Genomic DNA, 18,011 nt, shown 5'->3' with positions numbered 1-18,011 from the left:
TAACCCCGCACAAAACGTGTCATGTCAAAACAAGAAATGCTGGACTGAGAGGAACTATTGACTAGCTCGTGCTTTACTTCACGTTGTCTCTAATTGCACGAGTGTCTTCGTGACCCCGAGGAAGCCATGAGTCTCTGAAAGTTTTGGTAGTGAAATCCAATCAAATCCCCATTCGCTACGAAGAAATACCAAGCATTAACCAATCGCCTGCTCGAGTATCTCGGGCTGAGAGACGCGCAAATCTTCAATGAGGTAGATCGCTGTTTTATTTTCCTGCATCGGTAGGTAAAGATAACCGCAAATTTCACTAAATGATGACTGGGAAAAAAATATGACAAGCAAATTTACCTTGCCAGCTAGCTGGCTAACTACGGATAGGTAACGTTTCCAAATGTAATGAAATGTTAATTTTAACAATGTTTTAGCTATCTAGTTACCTTAGATCCGTAGATAGATCTTTATACCTATACGTAAATGAATAGCCTACCTGTCAGCTTCAAACAAGGTAGCCAACTAACGTTCATCGGTTTAAATTACGGTAGACGATCTAATCTGAGGAACTGTTTTTAATTTACATCAGGCGAAACAAGGTAAATATATTTATAACCTTTAAGTGTATTTTCTCTGGCATTATAAATAGCTTGTTTTGTGAGTTTAAAATATGAATTCATAAGTTTTTATGCACTTAATTCCTCTGAATGATCCTTTGTAGCTAGCTATATGAATTGAACTCTGGCCATTTTCTGTCACATATAGCTAATCAAATAACCTAAAATGTCCTAGAAATAACCTATAGCTAGCTACATTTTTCTTTTTCTTTCTTTATTTATTATACACCTGATTGGTCATTTTCATCTGTATCACCTGTCACTGTGTCAACTATGTTTTGTAAGGCCAGTAGATGGGTCAATTTCTTTTAATATGCCAAAATGAAACATAAAAGCATCTTATCATAAAAGAAACCTATCATAGTTTTCAATGTTTCACAATATTGTGCAGGGGCAGTACATAATATGATTGCAACTATCACGGTGTTGATGTTACTTCATGCTACTCTACATTAAATGCTCAGTAAAATTTGCTGAAATGTAGAGGGCCTTGTGGGAATTTGGTCCTTTGTAAAGTTAATTATGTAGTTCCGAAGTTTAGTCAATAACAGTTTATTAACAAAGCCAAAGCACCAGCTTTGTACCCATATTCCAGAACAAAATGTACCAATAAGGTGTCAGCTAACCAAATGTCCAATTTTGCCTTTTTGTACATGTCTGATCCATTCTAATAGATCAGAACACCCCTATTTGTGCTTCCACATCTATGGAAAATCTATCCCAAATCAACATTCTTGATTATTTAATTAAATAGTCATTGCCACCTGTGTGTGTGTGTGTGTGTGTGTGTGTGTGCCTGGCTCTGGTAGGCTGGGGCAGCATGAAATTTATGATGTCATATTAATAACTTTTAAAAATGGCAATGAGCAAAAGTAAATACCTGGAATGAAGGATTTTAGACTGCTATAGCACTGTATATTCAAATGTCATAACAGATGCCACCCATTTAATTTATAGTCTTGCATGTATTACTGTACTGTTAAATTATTATTATTATTATTATTATTAGCAGTAGTAGTAATAGTAGTAGTAGTAGCAGCAGCAATTTTTTTTCATTTGAAAATATTTTAGACTGCTGTAGCACTGTATAAAGGATGCCATTCAGATGTCATGACAGATGCCAGCAATTTAATCTAGTCTTTCATTTATTACTGTTCTGTTCATGTATTATTATTGTTTTTGTCATCTTTTGTAAAGCATTTAGGCTGCTATGGCACTGTTTAAAAGATGCCATAACAGATGCTATATGTTGTATTTAATTCTTAAGAAAAATTGTGAGAAATATATTAATAATTTTAGGCCTCTGACATCGTCAGTTAACTTTTTAACCGCGTTTAGTTTCGTGCTTTTTTTAAAAAAATGCGTGATTTGCGGTTTATTTGACTAACCGTCGAGGGGTCATTTTTGGTTATTCGTTTCTATTTTTGGGAGTCCAACAGAGACCAATGCGCTATTTCCTTGTGACAATTGGGAAGAATTCTGTGGGAAACACTGATCTGAATTGTAATAGTTGGTTGGTCTTAGTGCCGATCAGCTGTCTCCGGTGTTCACACAGATTTTTAACACCTCACTGGAGACATGCCACGTACCAGCCTGCTTCAAGACCTCTACCATTATCCCCGTCCCCAAAAAAACAAGGACCACAGGACTCAATGACTACAGACCCGTCGCCCTGACCTCTGTGGTAATGAAGTCTTTTGAGCGCCTTGTACTGTCCCACCTCAAAACCATCACGGACCCACTCCTGGACCCCCTGCAGTTTGCATACAGAGCCAACAGGTCTGTGGATGATGCTGTAAACATGGCCCTCCACTTCATCCCCCAGCACCTGGACACTGCAGGAACCTATGTCAGGATCCTGTTTGTGGACTTCAGCTCCGCCTTCAATACCATCATCCCGGCTCTACTACAGGACAAGCTCTCCCAGCTGCACGTGCCTGACTGCACCTGCAGGTGGATCACCGACTTCCTGTCTGACAGGAAGCAGCACGTGAAGCTGGGGAAACACGTCTCCGACTCCCGGACCATCAGCACCGGCTCCCCTCAAGGCTGCGTCCTTTCTCCTCTACTCTTCTCCCTGTATACTAATAGCTGCACCTCCAGTCATCAGTCAGTCAAGCTCCTGAAGTTTGCAGACGACACCACTCTCATTGGACTCATCTCTGGTGGGGATGAGTCCGCCTACAGGAGAGAGACTGAACATCTGGTGTCCTGGTGCAGCCAAAACAACCTGGAGCTCAACGCCCTAAAGACAGTGGAGATGGTTGTGGACTTCAGAAGGAACGCAGCCCTGCCCGCCCCCATCACCCTGTGTGACTCCCCGGTCGACACTGTGGAGTCCTTCTGCTTCCTGGGCACCATCATCACCCAGGACCTCAAGTGGGAGCTGAACATCACCTCCCTCACCAAGAAGGCTCAGCAGAGGATGTACTTCCTGCGGCAGCTGAAGAAGTTCAACCTGCCAATGACAATGATGGTGCACTTCTACACTGCCATCATTGAGTCCATCCTCACCTCCTCCATCACCATCTGGTACGCTGCTGCCACTGCCAAGGACAAGGGCAGACTGCAGCGTATCATTCGCGCTGCTGAGAGGGTGATTGGCTGCAATCTGTCATCCCTCCAGGACCTGCACACCTCCAGGGCCCTGAGGCGGGCAGAAAAGATTGTGGCCGACCCCTCCCACCCTGGACACAAACTCTTTCAAACACTCCCCTCCGGCAGGAGGCTGCGGTCCATCAGGACCAAAACCTCACGACATAAGAACAGTTTTTTCCCGAATGCAGCTGGCCTCATCAACAAGGCCCGGGACCCCCACTGATACCACTGATACTGTACTGTTATCCTGACCCCCACGGACACCAAACAGACAGCACCTGTACTTATGACACTTTATCCCCTTGCACTATTGTTTATTGTTTACTGTTTACCGTTTGCACTATGTTTATGTTATGTTATGTTTGTTATGTTTTTATTGCACTATATTTATTTTATTTTATTTCATTTTATTTATCTATTTTATGTTCACTGTTATGCACCACCTGACCAAAACAAATTCCTTGTATGTGTAAACCTACTTGGCAATAAAACCTGATTCTGATTCTGATTCTGATTCTGATTAAAATGCGAGGATGTTCAATGTTTCTCTGCACTTTGTCAAGTGCACTTTTAGTCACTCTTTAGGTTAACACACATATGGTGGTTTCTGCTGAGGAATCAAGTCTGTCTTGATATTTGAACAGGTGTTTTATTGCGTTGAATAGTTGTATTACTATCTAGTCTATAGGTAATCAGAGCACTAATTTAGCTCGGAAAATGGCGAGGATTGTTTGGCTGAATGGCCTGTCCTCGTCATCATATTCATATTATGTTATGTTATGTTATTTATAAAACAAACCCAATAACGCACTTATGCAAGGCACTGCAAAACCTACCACAATAAAAAGCTGGCAACACCGTAGCATGGATTGATCATATTGGTATCATACTGTTTTCATGAACGGCAATGTTACAGTCCTACATTTTTGAAGGCTAGTGGAATACAGGCCATATATACAATAAAAAATACAGACTGGTCAAAATCTATCACGTGGTTAAAAGGTTGCTGAATGATGTCATTGTGTGACTTCATATCCCGGGGTGCTGTAGCGTGCGTGGCGACAGGCGGAGACAAAAACACAGCTGTGTGATTTACTTTGAGACATAACTGGCGAGATATATCTGAGTCTTCTGAAGTAAAATAAAGTACATTTGGGAGATTATACCTTCCGCGCACAATACGGATTCCTTGCCATGGCAGCCGAGGACGAGAGGGAGGTAGTTCGTGTCAGAGTCAAGGTGAGAAATGTGCAAATTAGCTACCTAACCTCTATAGTCCCTGTAGTTTACCAAACAGTAACATTTGAGTTTTGACACGTAGATTGCAATGGTAGTTGGATTGACCTACTTATTTGTAGTGTGTTGGATTTCCAAGGGGGGTTTCAGCTCAGGTGTGCCACTAGCTAACCAGCTAGTTAAATAATTCGTGACAGTTATTCTAGTTCCACCGACACTGTCTTTGTTGTTATTATTGCACGTCTCACTACCGTAGCTGTCTCCAGCACAGGACTGCCACATGAGCGAAACGAAAGCAAAAAGAAAACGGAACACAGTTCGCTAGCTACACGAGTTATCTTTCACAATCATAACTAATATAATATGTCTTCCTCCCGCATAAATAATTTAAAAACTACCAGTCAGGTAACATTTTGTTGTTTACGCACTCGTGTACTGATATAGTTCCATAGCATTTTAAAGCTTTTAATGCATTTACTAAATGCTGAATTGTGAATAATTGTACAGTGTTGTAATTTACCAATACTTTCTGTTATGCAGTCATTAGTAGGTCATTTCTGTTACGTTGCTAAATCCAAGTGTGTGTTTTGTGACTCGCGTTGGGTTAGCATTATTGTGATTGCTACAGAAGAACAAACACATGCTTTGTTGTTTTTAATGGAGAAATATATACACTTCCCTTGTGGGTTCAGACTGAATAATTATTTCCATTTACAAGTAGAAACATATTCCTTACTCCTACCTAGTTCGAGTTTTACGCAAAGTCTACTTCTCTGCTTTACGAAACTTCAGTAGGAGACAGAAGAGGGGGAAAGGAAATGGGACATCCTATAAACATGCATAAGTCAATGTGCTGATTAGTAATGAAACTGGGTCAGGTCATATAGTCATATAAGTCATATGCTCCTGAGAGCTTGTGGTCTGCTGGCCCAGAGTTCTGGCCTCCTAATTTAGGCTATAGAAACATTTTGAATGCATTTCGCCTCAACCTAATTATATTTCTCAGTTTGTATAATGACATTTTTTGTTATTTCACCCTAATTAGAATTATCTGTACTTCAGCACCTTTAATATTGTTGAATGTCACATATGCATGAAAATAAGACATTCAGATTTCTGGTTTGATGTCCTTGTGGACCATTACCACACATAAAACATACTACAGAACAGTGAGAGTGTAGTTACTCTGTAAATGCTGCAGAACAGTGAGAGTGTAGTTACTCTGTACACACTGCAGAACAGTGAGAGTGTAGTTACTCTGTAAATGCTGCAGAACAGTGAGAGTGTAGTTACTCTGTACATGCTGCAGAACAGTGAGAGTGTAGTTACTCTGTACACGCTGCGGAACAGTGAGAGTGTAGTTACTCCGTACACGCTGCAGTACAGTGAGAGTGTAGTTACTCTGTACACGCTGCAGTACAGTGAGAGTGTAGTTACTCTGTACATGCTGCAGAACAGTGAGTGTTGTTACTCTACGTACTGCAGAACAGTGGGAGTGTAGTTACTCTGTAAATACTGCAGAACAGTGAGAATACAAAGTGGTTATTGTTTTTTCTGTATTAGAAATGTGAAGGGGCGTTGCCAGCAGAATCCCGCTCCTTTGCCGTTGACCCTCTGATTACCTCCCTGGATGTGCTGCACCACATCCTCATCCGGGCATTTGAGCTCAACAGGTGAGTGTGGGCAGAGTGGGGTGTGGTCAGGAAGAATGGGGTGTTTGAGCTCAACAGGTGAGTGTGGGCAGAGTGGGGTGTGGTCAGGAAGAATGGGGTGTTTGAGCTCAACAGGTGAGTGTGGGTAGAGTGGGGTGTGGTCAGGAAGAATGGGGTGTTTGAGCTCAACAGGTGAGTGTGGGCAGAGTGGGGTGTGGTCAGGAAGAATGGGGTGTTTGAGCTCAACAGGTGAGTGTGGGCAGAGTGGGTGTGGTCAGGAAGAGTGTGGCGTGGCAGGAGCGATAGGGTTTGTGTTTCACTATCCACAGAGGAAGACGGGGAGCACATTGGCATTCAAACACACACACACACACACACACAAGCTACTTACTGTCCTCACCCCACACACACGTACAACTCCTTTACACTTTCCCTCTGTCCTTCTCCCATCAGGAAGTGTAATTTTGGGGTGAGTTACCTGTGCCGTGACCATGGTGACAGTAACCATGGCGAAGGAGAGGTGTACCAGTCCCTCCTGTCAGACCTGGACCTGGACTCTGCATTTGCCCGCTCAGCCAAACCCTACCTGCTCTTAAAGATGGACATCAAACCAGCTGAGGACAGTGAGAGAACTTTAATTACACTCCCACAGTTTAACCCTTTAAGGTGTGAGAGCACAGAAATGTGACGGGAATGTTCTTAACTGAACATTCTAAAGCTGCTGTAATAATCACTACTGGTCATTGAAAGGAAAGGAGTTCTAGAACGCCGACTTGGAACTTTAGAAAAAATGTGTGTTTGTCTCAGGTCCCCTGTTGGAGGGCTGGGACATCATCAATCCCAAAGATGTGATCAGTTCTGACCTGCTGCCCGGAGAGAGGAGGGGTCTGGCTGCTGCCGCCCTCCCCTTCACCCAGTCCCTGCTGTCTCAGGTGAGTGATGTCACTGATCTAGTCACTGCTGTCTCAGGTGAGTGATGTCACTGATCTAGTCACTGCTGTCTCAGGTGAGTGACCTCACTGATCTAGTCCCTGCTGTCTCCGGTGAGTGATGTCTGTGATCTAGTCACTGCTGTCTCAGGTGAGTGATGTCACTGATGTAGTCACTGCTGTCTCAGGTGAGTGATATCACTAGATGTAATGGTGTTCATTCAATTCTTCCCTTCCCATTATCCATGTGGGGGACTTTTATTTCCCATACTATCCATAGATTTAAAAAGATGATTGTAGTCAAGAAATAAAACTTTATTGCGCCTTTATACAATAGAAAACTTTTTTCCGTTGGAGACATCCCGCTGTGGTGTGTGTGGCGTGTGGTTGAAGTTCAGATTCGCTCGCCTGTTTCCCATATTGTGCTGCCAGTTGATATGCATTGTAGAAGCCAGTCTCCAGGTCATACCGCAGTGGCTCCCAGCCCAAGCCCCTGTCGCTCTCCCCAGGTGGGCCGGACCCTGTCCCGGGTGCAGCAGGCGCTGAGCTGGTCCTCCGGGGAGGAGGGGCAGCCGTTTAAACCCCCCCTGAGTGACTCCGAGTTCCACAGCTTCCTCAACAGCCAGGGCCAGCTGTGCCACCCCGAGGAGCTCCGCCTGCGTATTTACCATGGGGGTGTGGAGCCATCACTGCGCAAGGTACAGGGCGCTCTCACACACACACACACACACGCACGCACGCACACACGCACGCACGCACACACACACACGCACGCACGCACACTCACACACACACACACACACACACGCGCACACACACTGTTACAATCTCTGTCGTAAGTTTTGTGTTTACATTGTTCTCTGCTGCGCGTGTCTCGTGTTCTTCCGGTTTGTCGTGAGATGTCATCGGTTTTTTCTGTCTCCGGCTACTCGGCTTGAAAGAGCCCCTGTTCACCAGTGGAGCCTCGCTCTTCGGATCTGTGCTCTGTACTTGCGGATTGTGATTACTTTGTTGACTTTGCGTGTTTGACCTTAATTTTGTTTGACTTCCGATTCTCGTCTAGCCTTTCTGAATCATTTGCTGATCGGATTTCTTGTTTGACCACAGTCTCATTGGGTTGGACTCTGACTCTTGCTTAGCCCGTCTAGCTTGTGTGCCCAGTGGAGTTTGTGAGTTTGACTCTGTTTCCTTTCTTGTGACCTCGACTCTCGTTTTGGCCTCTGCTCGCCATGTAGAGACTGTAGTTAGTGTGTTCCCAGCTGGATTACAGATCCTTCCGTCAGGACACTACTTTTTGTTTCGCTTGTTATTTTTCCTTCATTATTTCTGAAGGTGACTCTGGGTGAAATCTGAAGTCTCCGTTGGGGGTACGCTATTCTGACTCTTGTTCTCAGCGTGCAGATGAAGTGTCCCATAGCTGCCCCGTACCCAGCGAGCCTTCGAAGACCAGCCAGGCTTTAGTTAATGTGGGACAGACAGGATTTAGTTAATGTGGGACAGACAGATAGGGACTGGAGTTACTCACTGGTCTGCAGCATCATTTCCCTGACCCATTACTCAGTCACTTCCCTTATCCTCTTTCCTGTTATGGTCTGACCTCGTCTGGATCGAGACAACAGACACACACACACACACACACACATACACACACACACAGTTACTGCACACTGTGAGAGGCACATAGCGCGAAGACTAACACAAACTCTATGACTGTAATACACAGGACAAAGGCATTGGTTTGGGAGTCTCCCCTTTCATGACACTCATGTTACATGTACCCCGATTCAAACACTTTTTGTAATTTGTATTTGTTGTAGATGGTGGCCTAGTTTGGCCTGGCATAAGTTAGGTCAGAATATTTCTAGCACTGTGTTCTTGGCTAGAAATAGCTGTACGAAATGAGTATTGTACCTTATCAAACCTGTGTTTTGTAGTTGTTCCAATGACCATGATGTGCACTTTTGTACGTCGCTTTGGATAAAAGCGTCTGCCAAATAAATGTAATATAATGTAATGTCTCAGATGGTGTGTTTTAAAGGGTGAATGCATATAAACTCCTCTTCCCGGGTGGGGTCCCCCTCTCCCCCCCCCACCCCTGGTTCCAGGTGGTGTGGCGGTATCTCCTGAACGTGTATCCGGACGGGCTGACGGGCCAGGAGCGGATCGACTACATGAAGAGGAAGAGCCGGGAGTACCAGCGGCTCAAGAGGGAGTGGCCCGCACGCGTCGCCCCCGGCGACCTGGACCTCATCAGGAGCAGCGTGACGAAGGACGTGCGGCGGACGGACCGCACCCACCCGTACTACGCCGGGTCCGAGGACAACCCCCACCTGACCGCCCTGGCGGACCTGCTGACCACCTACGCCGTCACTCACCCACAGGTGCGCACCGGCCCCGCCCCCCCGCCTCAAACCACACCCCCCTCTCCCCACTAACGCAGAGCTCTGCACTGCCGTAGTTATACCCGCCTGCCCCCTCTAACACACAGCTTTACACTGCCCTAGTCACTGCTTTGCCGTTAGCCTTAACTTCTACACTTGCTCGGAAACGTAGAACAGACACGTGTGGCGTGCGCACAGGAGCACATCGTGTAACAGGAATAAGGATCGCCATGGCGACTTTTTTGTCATCGCTGAGGGCAGAATCAGCAGAGCAGTCCTGATGTGTATTGAGAAGACCACGCGAGTCATCCACCGCAGTCCCGAACCACGGTTCTCCACCCAGTCATCGGGTGAACCTGGAGAACGAGGGCCAAGCCAGCGCTTACCCCACACCGGTGTAGCACAATCCCAGCCGGCCTTGCTGCAGTAGGAATGGCAGGCGAGCGGGTGTTAGATGTTCGGCGTTGCTAAGCGCAGCTACCTTCCCCCCCTTCCCCCCCCCAGGTGTCGTACTGCCAGGGCATGAGCGACCTGGCGTCGCCCATCCTGGTCGTCATGGACGACGAGGCGCACGCCTACGTCTGCTTCTGCGGCCTGATGCGGCGGCTGGAGGGGAACTTCGCGGCGGACGGCGGGGCCATGGCGCTGAAGTTCGGCCACCTGCGGCTGCTGCTGGAGCGCTGCGACCCGGAGCTGTTCGCCCACCTGCGGCGGCGCGGCGCCGACGGCCTGCTCTTCTGCTACCGCTGGCTGCTGCTGGAGCTCAAGCGCGAGTTCCCCTTCCAGCACGCGCTGCGCATGCTGGAGGTCAGCTGGAGCTCCCTGCCCCCGGACCCGCCCGCCACCGAGCTCCGCCTGCTGGCCCCGCCCCCGGACCCGCCCGCCACCGAGCTCCGCCTGCTGGCCCCGCCCCCGGACCCGCCCGCCACCGAGCTCCGCCTGCTGGCCCCGCCCCCGGACCCGCCCGCCACCGAGCTCCGCCTGCTGGCCCCGCCCCCGGACCCGCCCGCCACCGAGCTCCGCCTGCTGGCCCCGCCCCCGGACCCGCCCGCCACCGAGCTCCGCCTGCTGGCCCCGCCCCCGGACCCGCTCGCCACCGAGCTCCGCCTGCTGGCCCCGCCCCCGGACCCGCCCGAGACCGAGCGCCGGCTGCTGGCCCCGCCCCCGGAGGCCGGTGCTATGGGGTGCGGCCCCAGGGAGGAGGGGGTGGAGTGTCGGGGCAGAGGAGAGGGGGAGGGGGGTTCTCTTTCGGGGGAGCCTGAGGAGAGCGTCGCAGCACACCCCCCCTTTGAGAAGCAGCCCAGTCCCGGGGGGTTTAAGTACTACAGCACCCATAAGGAGGACGGCTCTGAGCTGGCTCCGCCCCCTGTGAGTGGACGGCAGTCTGAGGAAAGTGGGGACCGCGCAGGCGATAGAGAGCGCAGTTCTCCTAAAGGCCACACGGGGGCGGCGCTCTCCTCCCCCTCACCGCCCAACACGCTAGCCGCACCTGGATTTGAACACGCCCCCCCTGCCCCGGTAACCGACAGGGCGCCGCCCTCGCGGGGGGGCCCGTCCACGCCCCCGCCGCTGCCCCCCCCGCAGGAGCTGGGGCAGGGGAACCCCTTCATGCTGTTCCTGTGCGTGGCCCTGCTGCTGGAGCAGAGGGCCCAGGTGATGCGGAGCGACCTGGACCATAACGAGCTGGCCATGCACTTCGACCGGCTGGTGCGCCGGCACAGCCTGGCCCAGGTGCTGCAGCGCGCCCGGACCCTGTTCGCCCAGTACCTGCAGAGCCAGGAGTGGGACTCGCAGCCGAGCGGAGAGGTCAGCCCCGAAGGCAGGCCACGCCCCCTGCAGCCTCCCACAGGCTCCGCCTCCTCCAACTCCACCTACAGGCTGACCAACACCGTGCCCTCAACGCACCCTCTCCCACCTCCCTCCTGACCAGTGTCAGCACACACACGCTTACGCAGTTATACTCTCTCTCTCACACACACACAGAATTATACTCTCTCACACACACACACACACACACACACACAGTTATACTCTCACACATACACACACACACAGTTATACTCTCACACACACACACACACACGCAGTTATACTCTCACACACACACACAGAGTTATACTCTCTCTATCTCACACACACACACACACACACACAGTTATACTCTCACACACACAAACACACACACACAGAGTTATACTCTCTCTCTCACACACACACACACACACACACAGTTATACTCTCTCTCTCACACACACAAACACACACACACAGAGTTATACTCTCTCTCTCACACACACACACACACACACACACACAGTTATACTCTCACACATACACACACACACAGTTATACTCTCACACACACACACACACACGCAGTTATACTCTCACACACACACACAGAGTTATACTCTCTCTATCTCACACACACACACACACACACACAGTTATACTCTCACACACACAAACACACACACACAGAGTTATACTCTCTCTCTCACACACACACACACACACACACAGTTATACTCTCTCTCTCACACACACAAACACACACACACAGAGTTATACTCTCTCTCTCACACACACACACACACAGAGTTATACTCTCATACATACACACACACACACACACACACACACAGTTATACTCTCACACATACACACGCACACCACATACACACAGAGTTATACTCTCACACATACACACGCACACCACACACACACAGAGTTATACTTTCACACATACACACACACACACACTGCACACACTGCACACACACAATACCTGCAGCTCGTCTGGTATGTCTTACTGTGCCGTTATTTGCCGTTGGCCTTAAGTGACAGAAGGATGGTATCTGCACTCAACCAAAGGTCGCCACTGTGAACCACGCTGTCCTCTCCATGCACACTCAGCTCAAAGCACTCACTAATCACATACGCTTAAATCAAAGTCACATACACATACACACACACGCACATAAATCAAAGTCATGCGCACACGTACATACACACGTGCAAACAAATCAAAATCACATGCACACACACACACACACAAATCAAGCCAAAGCCACTGACTGTGCTCACACCCACACTGCACACACAGTTGCCACGGTGATCTCTTTCCCGATCGTGGATGTCCCCGATTGCTCCTGTAACTCTTGTCTTCTCGTCTGTGTGCTTCACTGTGATTGGCCGAACCGTGCACGTTTGAGGGAACAAATCAGTGGCCTTCATACCTGTTTTGATGCATCAAGTGTTGCTGCTCATTTCTGTACAGACAGTAATACTCCGTTTTTGTCCATGTTCTGAATTGTCCTTTTTTTCAAATTTAACCTGTGAACACATATTCAGATTTTTACTGGATACAGCCGTGGGCCTCCTGCCGGCACTTAGAAGCTACAGATTAGCCCAGCTTTAACGTTTATACTCTGGTGGGTGGAGAAGTGACATCTGAGTAGACAAATTTGTTCCTGCAAATTGTTCTGGTTTCGACATTACCTCCTTGTTGCAAGGCGCAGATATTTCTCTCTGCTCTAATAATTTGATTCCTCATTTTAGGCAGGGCAATGTCATGATGCACAACGCTGCACTAGCAGGAATAACCGCATGTGCTGCGGCTGCTGCGCGCGTTGCTGCTCTGTGGATCCTGTGGAGTCCGAACCGCAGGCCCGGTTCCCTCCGGTTCTTCTGACAGGCCCGCTGCGTTCCAGATGAACGCGCCTTCGTCCCCGCGTCTCTGGCTGCGTCCGAAATGGCTTACATGCCTACTATTGAGTATGCGCGTTGTATACAGCTTGTGTACTCAATAGTAGGCGAGTAAGCTGTTTGGGACACGGTCTGTGCGTTATTCCTCTGCAGTGTGCACAGAAAACGTCGCCCTGGCAGAGGCCCAACATAAGTGCTCCATATGTTGGGCCTATGCCTAAGCGAGGCGGCCAGAGTGTGTGCTGTCCAGTCACGTGGCGGAGTCGTGTTTTTGGATCCAGTGCTCTGTCACCTGACGGTCTGTTTATACCTCACCGGCTGGGTATTTCACAGGGGCTGCCCAACAGAACTGTTGCACGTTTCTGTGATTTCGCAGCCCTCGTATTCTTCAGCGTGGGAAGCTGAGAAATGCGCAGGTTTAGAAGAATGCGCTTTGCAAAACTGTGATTGGTCTGTTTGCAAAAAAAAACAGAAGGGTTTCTTCACACTTACAGTAATTACTGTGTTATTTTTATTGGATAAAGAGATTTAATCGACTTATGGTCTATATGATTTTAGACCAGACCAGAAAAACTTGTGATGACACCGAGGGTGTTACAAGTCTTGTATTTCTGTGTGACTTCGATTGTTACTGTACTTTATAATTTAACCTCATCTGAAATTGTTTTTTTGTATAATGTTTTAGAATGTCACATGAACGCACAAAGAGGTTTTCTGGTATATCCGAGAGTCAGTGATTGGGGCATTCATAAAATAAACACATGCAACGCATCACCACAGGGGTGCACGGTATGAAGATTCTGAATCATTGTCAATAACCGGTATCTGGCCACGTTGGCTTAGGTCGATGCCAAGTTTATTTTAAGCTATCACAGGCCAATACTGGCACAACACCAATATCATTGTGCATCCGTAATCACGGTATATAACCTTTACTTTCCTCATTAGTAATAGTGGATTGGTTTAACGTTGTAGAACATATTTCAAAACCTCCAAGTATTCAAAGAGTGAACGAGTGAAGCTTTACCTAAACAGCCAATGTATAGCCATCCCCCAGGGTGAAGCAAGGCAGCCATTTTGCGCAAGAATGTTCATGTCTGCCGGGCTGGTAAGGTAGGGGATTATTAAGCCAGTTAAACTGGGGGTGACCAAGTGGTGAGAGCTGATAAAGTTTTCAACAGGACATTGGGGAACACTCTACTTTTTATAATAGTTGTGCCAGAAACCATACCACCATGCATCTTGTTCCTGCTGAATGGCTTATGTTGAGCTGGTGTGGTCTTGGTTGGTACTTTGGTGGGAGACCTGCTGGGATTACTATGTTACTGTTGGAAGAGTGTTGCTGTTGGTGGTGGTTGAGGGGAATGTTTCCAAGAACATATTTTAAATATAAGAAAAATGAATAATCAAAATGAAAAGTATTGTTTCTGCCCGGTTTCGAACCGGGGACCTTTCGCGTGTGAGGCGAACGTGATAACCACTACACTACAGAAACAGACATGTATTATATGATGATGTCATTGAATATAAATGATAAAATATCTTGTAAATGGAAACATAATTCGCTGTCAAATTAATTCAGCCCATGTCAAAAACGAAGAACGAAAAAAAAGAATGTACCTCACTAATCGACCAAAATGCCGAAACCCGGGATCGAACCAGGGACCTTTAGATCTTCAGTCTAACGCTCTCCCAACTGAGCTATTTCGGCAGGATAACTTCAGTTTCTATGGTATGTGATTATTACATAAATTATAATTTTTACGCTGTATTTTTCTCATTTCCAGTTGCAAACTAGATTTCGTAAGATTAAATTAATTAAATTAAATTAATTGGAAACGAAATATTTGAAAGGAAACGACGCTTTTTTAAATGCTAACTAGCTACATCAGCTTGCTGTCCAAGTTGAGAAGCCTCATTGATGGACCACAAGGACCGCATGGTTGGAAGGGTAGAATGGCCAAATACAGGGCCAGGGCTGGGGAACAATCAACGTGGCAACAATAGTTTAGGATGGGAAGAAGGGAAAGAATAAAAATGAAGAGAAAAAAGGGGGAAAGACTAAATGAAAAACTGAGTGAGTATAGGATTGTTGTGCTCGTGTTTGGTGTTACAGTATAGCAATTAAATAAATAAAAATACATGGTTAATTATTGAAAAAATGATTGAAAATCACTTTTTTATCACAAACCTGAGCACACATCTTGGCCAAATTAAGGTTTGATGCAGCACAACGTGTCTAAGACATACAACGTTGTTGCTCTAGAGAACCTCATAATAATAGCTAGCACGTTACAAACTAATAATATAATTACATGGGGGATACTTTGTAAAATGTCTCCCGACCGCGAAGAATGCCTGACTTCTTACAGAATATAGCGTTTTTTCCCCACCAAAGCGAAATTGGAACTCTGACTCCTTTATTGGTTTTCGGCAGCCAGACTCTCGTGGCCTGGGTAGATTTTCCCGTTTTAGTTAAATCGCTACCTGAAACATGTGCAAGTCGGTTTGTTTGCTAAATAAAACATAACATTAAATTTACAGCAACACTTTTATTAAGTTATAATAACGCTACTTTGTATGGAGTTCAATACACATACTAGGAAGTCATCGTTTCGTTCGGGCCAGTGGCGCAATGGATAACGCGTCTGACTACGGATCAGAAGATTCTAGGTTCGACTCCTGGCTGGCTCGACCTTTTGTCCTTTTACCTTAATGACTCAAAGTAGTAGTGAGTCCCTGTAATTCTTGGTTGTGAAATCCAACCAAACTCACCCCTGTGACCAAGTCGAACAAGTTTATTTCATATAGCCAATCAGGGGTCGAAACTCAACCAAGAAATAACTGCTAAAGGGCGAACATTTTGTCCACCAGATGGCAATGTACATCTACATGTGGGAAGGAGCGCGCCCCGAGGCAGCCGTGAGTCTCTAATTCTTGGCAGTCAGATCCAATAAATCCCCGTTCGCTACCAAGAATATACCAAGAGTGGAAGAAGACAGCCAATCAGGGCGCGCATCGCTACCAAGATTTAAACGACGCGGCCAATTAGATCGCGTATGTCTACGAACAATTTACCAAAAATTAACCAATTTTGCTTGAGTGTCTCGGGCTGAGGGCTGAGACGCGCAAATCTTGAATGAGGTAAATCGCTGTTTTATTTTCCTGCTTCGGTAGGCAAAGATAACTGCACATTTCAGTGAATGATAACTCGGAAAAAGTTACGACAACCGAATTTACTTTTTGCTAGCTACCTAGCTAGCTACGGATAAGTAGTACGGTAACGTTATCAAATGTAAAGAAGTGTAAACCGGGGGCAAGTGGTCTATCTGTGTAACGATAACAGATAAATGTTAAGGAACGACTGTACTGTCATGGTCGCATCTATAGATGAACATTAGTTCTCTAACTTTTGCTCACTGCTAGATTGCCAATGTTAATCTTCAATTTTGTGTAATTTAAATGTGCAGTATGTAAGTTTGGAGAAACCAGAGAGAGTTGGTTATTGAAAACAAAAAAAACAAAAAAACTTCCAGCCCTTCCCTTGGCTCTCCCTCCAAAGCGCCACCCTCCAAACACATGCAAATTTGCTGATTGAGGGGCTAACAACAGCCAATAAATGCAGACAAAGACGTTTTTACTTGTATGCGACCCAGAGGAAGTTACAGGTGTAAAATAAACATTACTAAATGCATGTGGACCCGGTGTGTGCAATTTGTTAATTTTGTTCAGTTGAACACCATAGGAAGCTATAAACATCACCAGCTAGCTGTAGATAAGCTACAAGATAACACTTAACGTACAGCATCTATAATGTAAACAGTGGGCTAAATACATCAGCTAACTAGCTAGGCTACTATTTCTACGTCAGCTGCACAATTTGTGGCGAATTCAAGCAGAAATAGAACAAGCAAGAAAATCACCTGTCCAGCAGAAATACTGTAAATTGATCGTAATTAAGCCCGTCAAGTCCCAGAGCTCTCGAGCTTAAATCCAAACCGACGTTCACGAGTCTAAATCGGTTCTGGTTCAATTCCTTTTTGGTCATAGGCCTAAATCTTTTCTTCAACCGTCTTCTTTCTTATTTTTATTTTTTTATCAGCCGTTATAAGCCGTTGTATTCAAAGGCGGAACTCGCAATTTTGGCAAAATTTCCTCTGCCGTTCTTGCTTTGTTTTCTATGTATGCTAGCTACAGCAATCTCTGTGGTCCCTATTGTGCTTTTAACTCTGTAGCCAGCACTCTGACGACACTGTGAACGCGCAATGCGATTGACAGGCAAGTCTCCTAGCCCAGTGGTTTTCAAAGTGATTTGGGCCAGGGGGGCCTCTACAAATTGGAGGGAAGATGAGGGAAAATGCAAAAAAAAAAAAAATGTTTTTTAATAAAATCGAATTATTATTATTATTATAAAATATAATTTATAATAATATATAACACATCGAAATATTATTTGCCATGCCCATCTTTCTAATTGCCTGCCAGTCAAAACATCATTCATCACATACTGTCAATGTTGACCTGGTGAAGGTCTGCGCCTGCCACAAAGTTGCCCTGCTCTTGAAATTTAGCTAGCTAGCTAGCTAGCCCTCCCACTCATAGACGTATATATTAGAGCCCGACCGATGCCAGATTTTTGGGGCCAATGCGGGGCGACATAGCTCAGGAGGTAAGACCGATTGTCTGGCATTCGGAGGGTTGCCAGTTCAAACCCCGCCCTGGGCGTGTCGAAGTGTCCTTGAGTAAGACACCTAATCTCTAACTGCTCTGGCGAATGAGAGGCATCAATTGTAAAGCGCTTTGGATAAAAGCGCTATATAAATGCAGTCCATTTACCAATGCCGATCCCGATTTTGGAGAGTCCTAGCCCACCGATTACCGATGTTTTGACCGATATTT

General features: G+C 46.6%; 1 protein-coding gene and 3 non-coding genes across 4 annotated transcripts; 2 read left to right on the top strand and 2 right to left on the bottom strand.

Moving 5' to 3' along the window:
* The first annotated feature begins 4,247 nt into the window (after positions 1-4,247).
* On the top strand, positions 4,248-11,413 carry tbc1d25 (TBC1 domain family, member 25). The gene is made up of 7 exons (XM_035382301.1): positions 4,248-4,445; positions 6,006-6,115; positions 6,548-6,717; positions 6,902-7,026; positions 7,533-7,721; positions 9,129-9,404; positions 9,909-11,413. Exons 1-7 carry the CDS (start codon positions 4,401-4,403, stop codon positions 11,328-11,330), a joined length of 2,337 nt encoding a protein of 778 aa, XP_035238192.1. The 5' UTR covers positions 4,248-4,400; the 3' UTR covers positions 11,331-11,413.
* Positions 11,414-14,534: 3,121 nt separating this feature from the next.
* trnav-cac lies at positions 14,535-14,607 on the bottom strand. Its single transcript has one exon. It is a non-coding gene; the product is annotated as a tRNA-Val (tRNA).
* A 143-nt stretch (positions 14,608-14,750) lies between these two features.
* trnaf-gaa lies at positions 14,751-14,823 on the bottom strand. The gene has a single exon. It is a non-coding gene; the product is annotated as a tRNA-Phe (tRNA).
* Positions 14,824-15,733: 910 nt separating this feature from the next.
* Positions 15,734-15,806, top strand: trnar-acg. The gene has a single exon. It is a non-coding gene; the product is annotated as a tRNA-Arg (tRNA).
* Positions 15,807-18,011: the final 2,205 nt, after the last annotated feature.

The sequence above is a fragment of the Anguilla anguilla genome, chromosome 11 (assembly GCF_013347855.1).
Source record: "Anguilla anguilla isolate fAngAng1 chromosome 11, fAngAng1.pri, whole genome shotgun sequence".
Lineage (NCBI taxonomy): Eukaryota > Metazoa > Chordata > Actinopteri > Anguilliformes > Anguillidae > Anguilla > Anguilla anguilla.
This window is presented reverse-complemented; position numbering and strand designations above follow the sequence as displayed.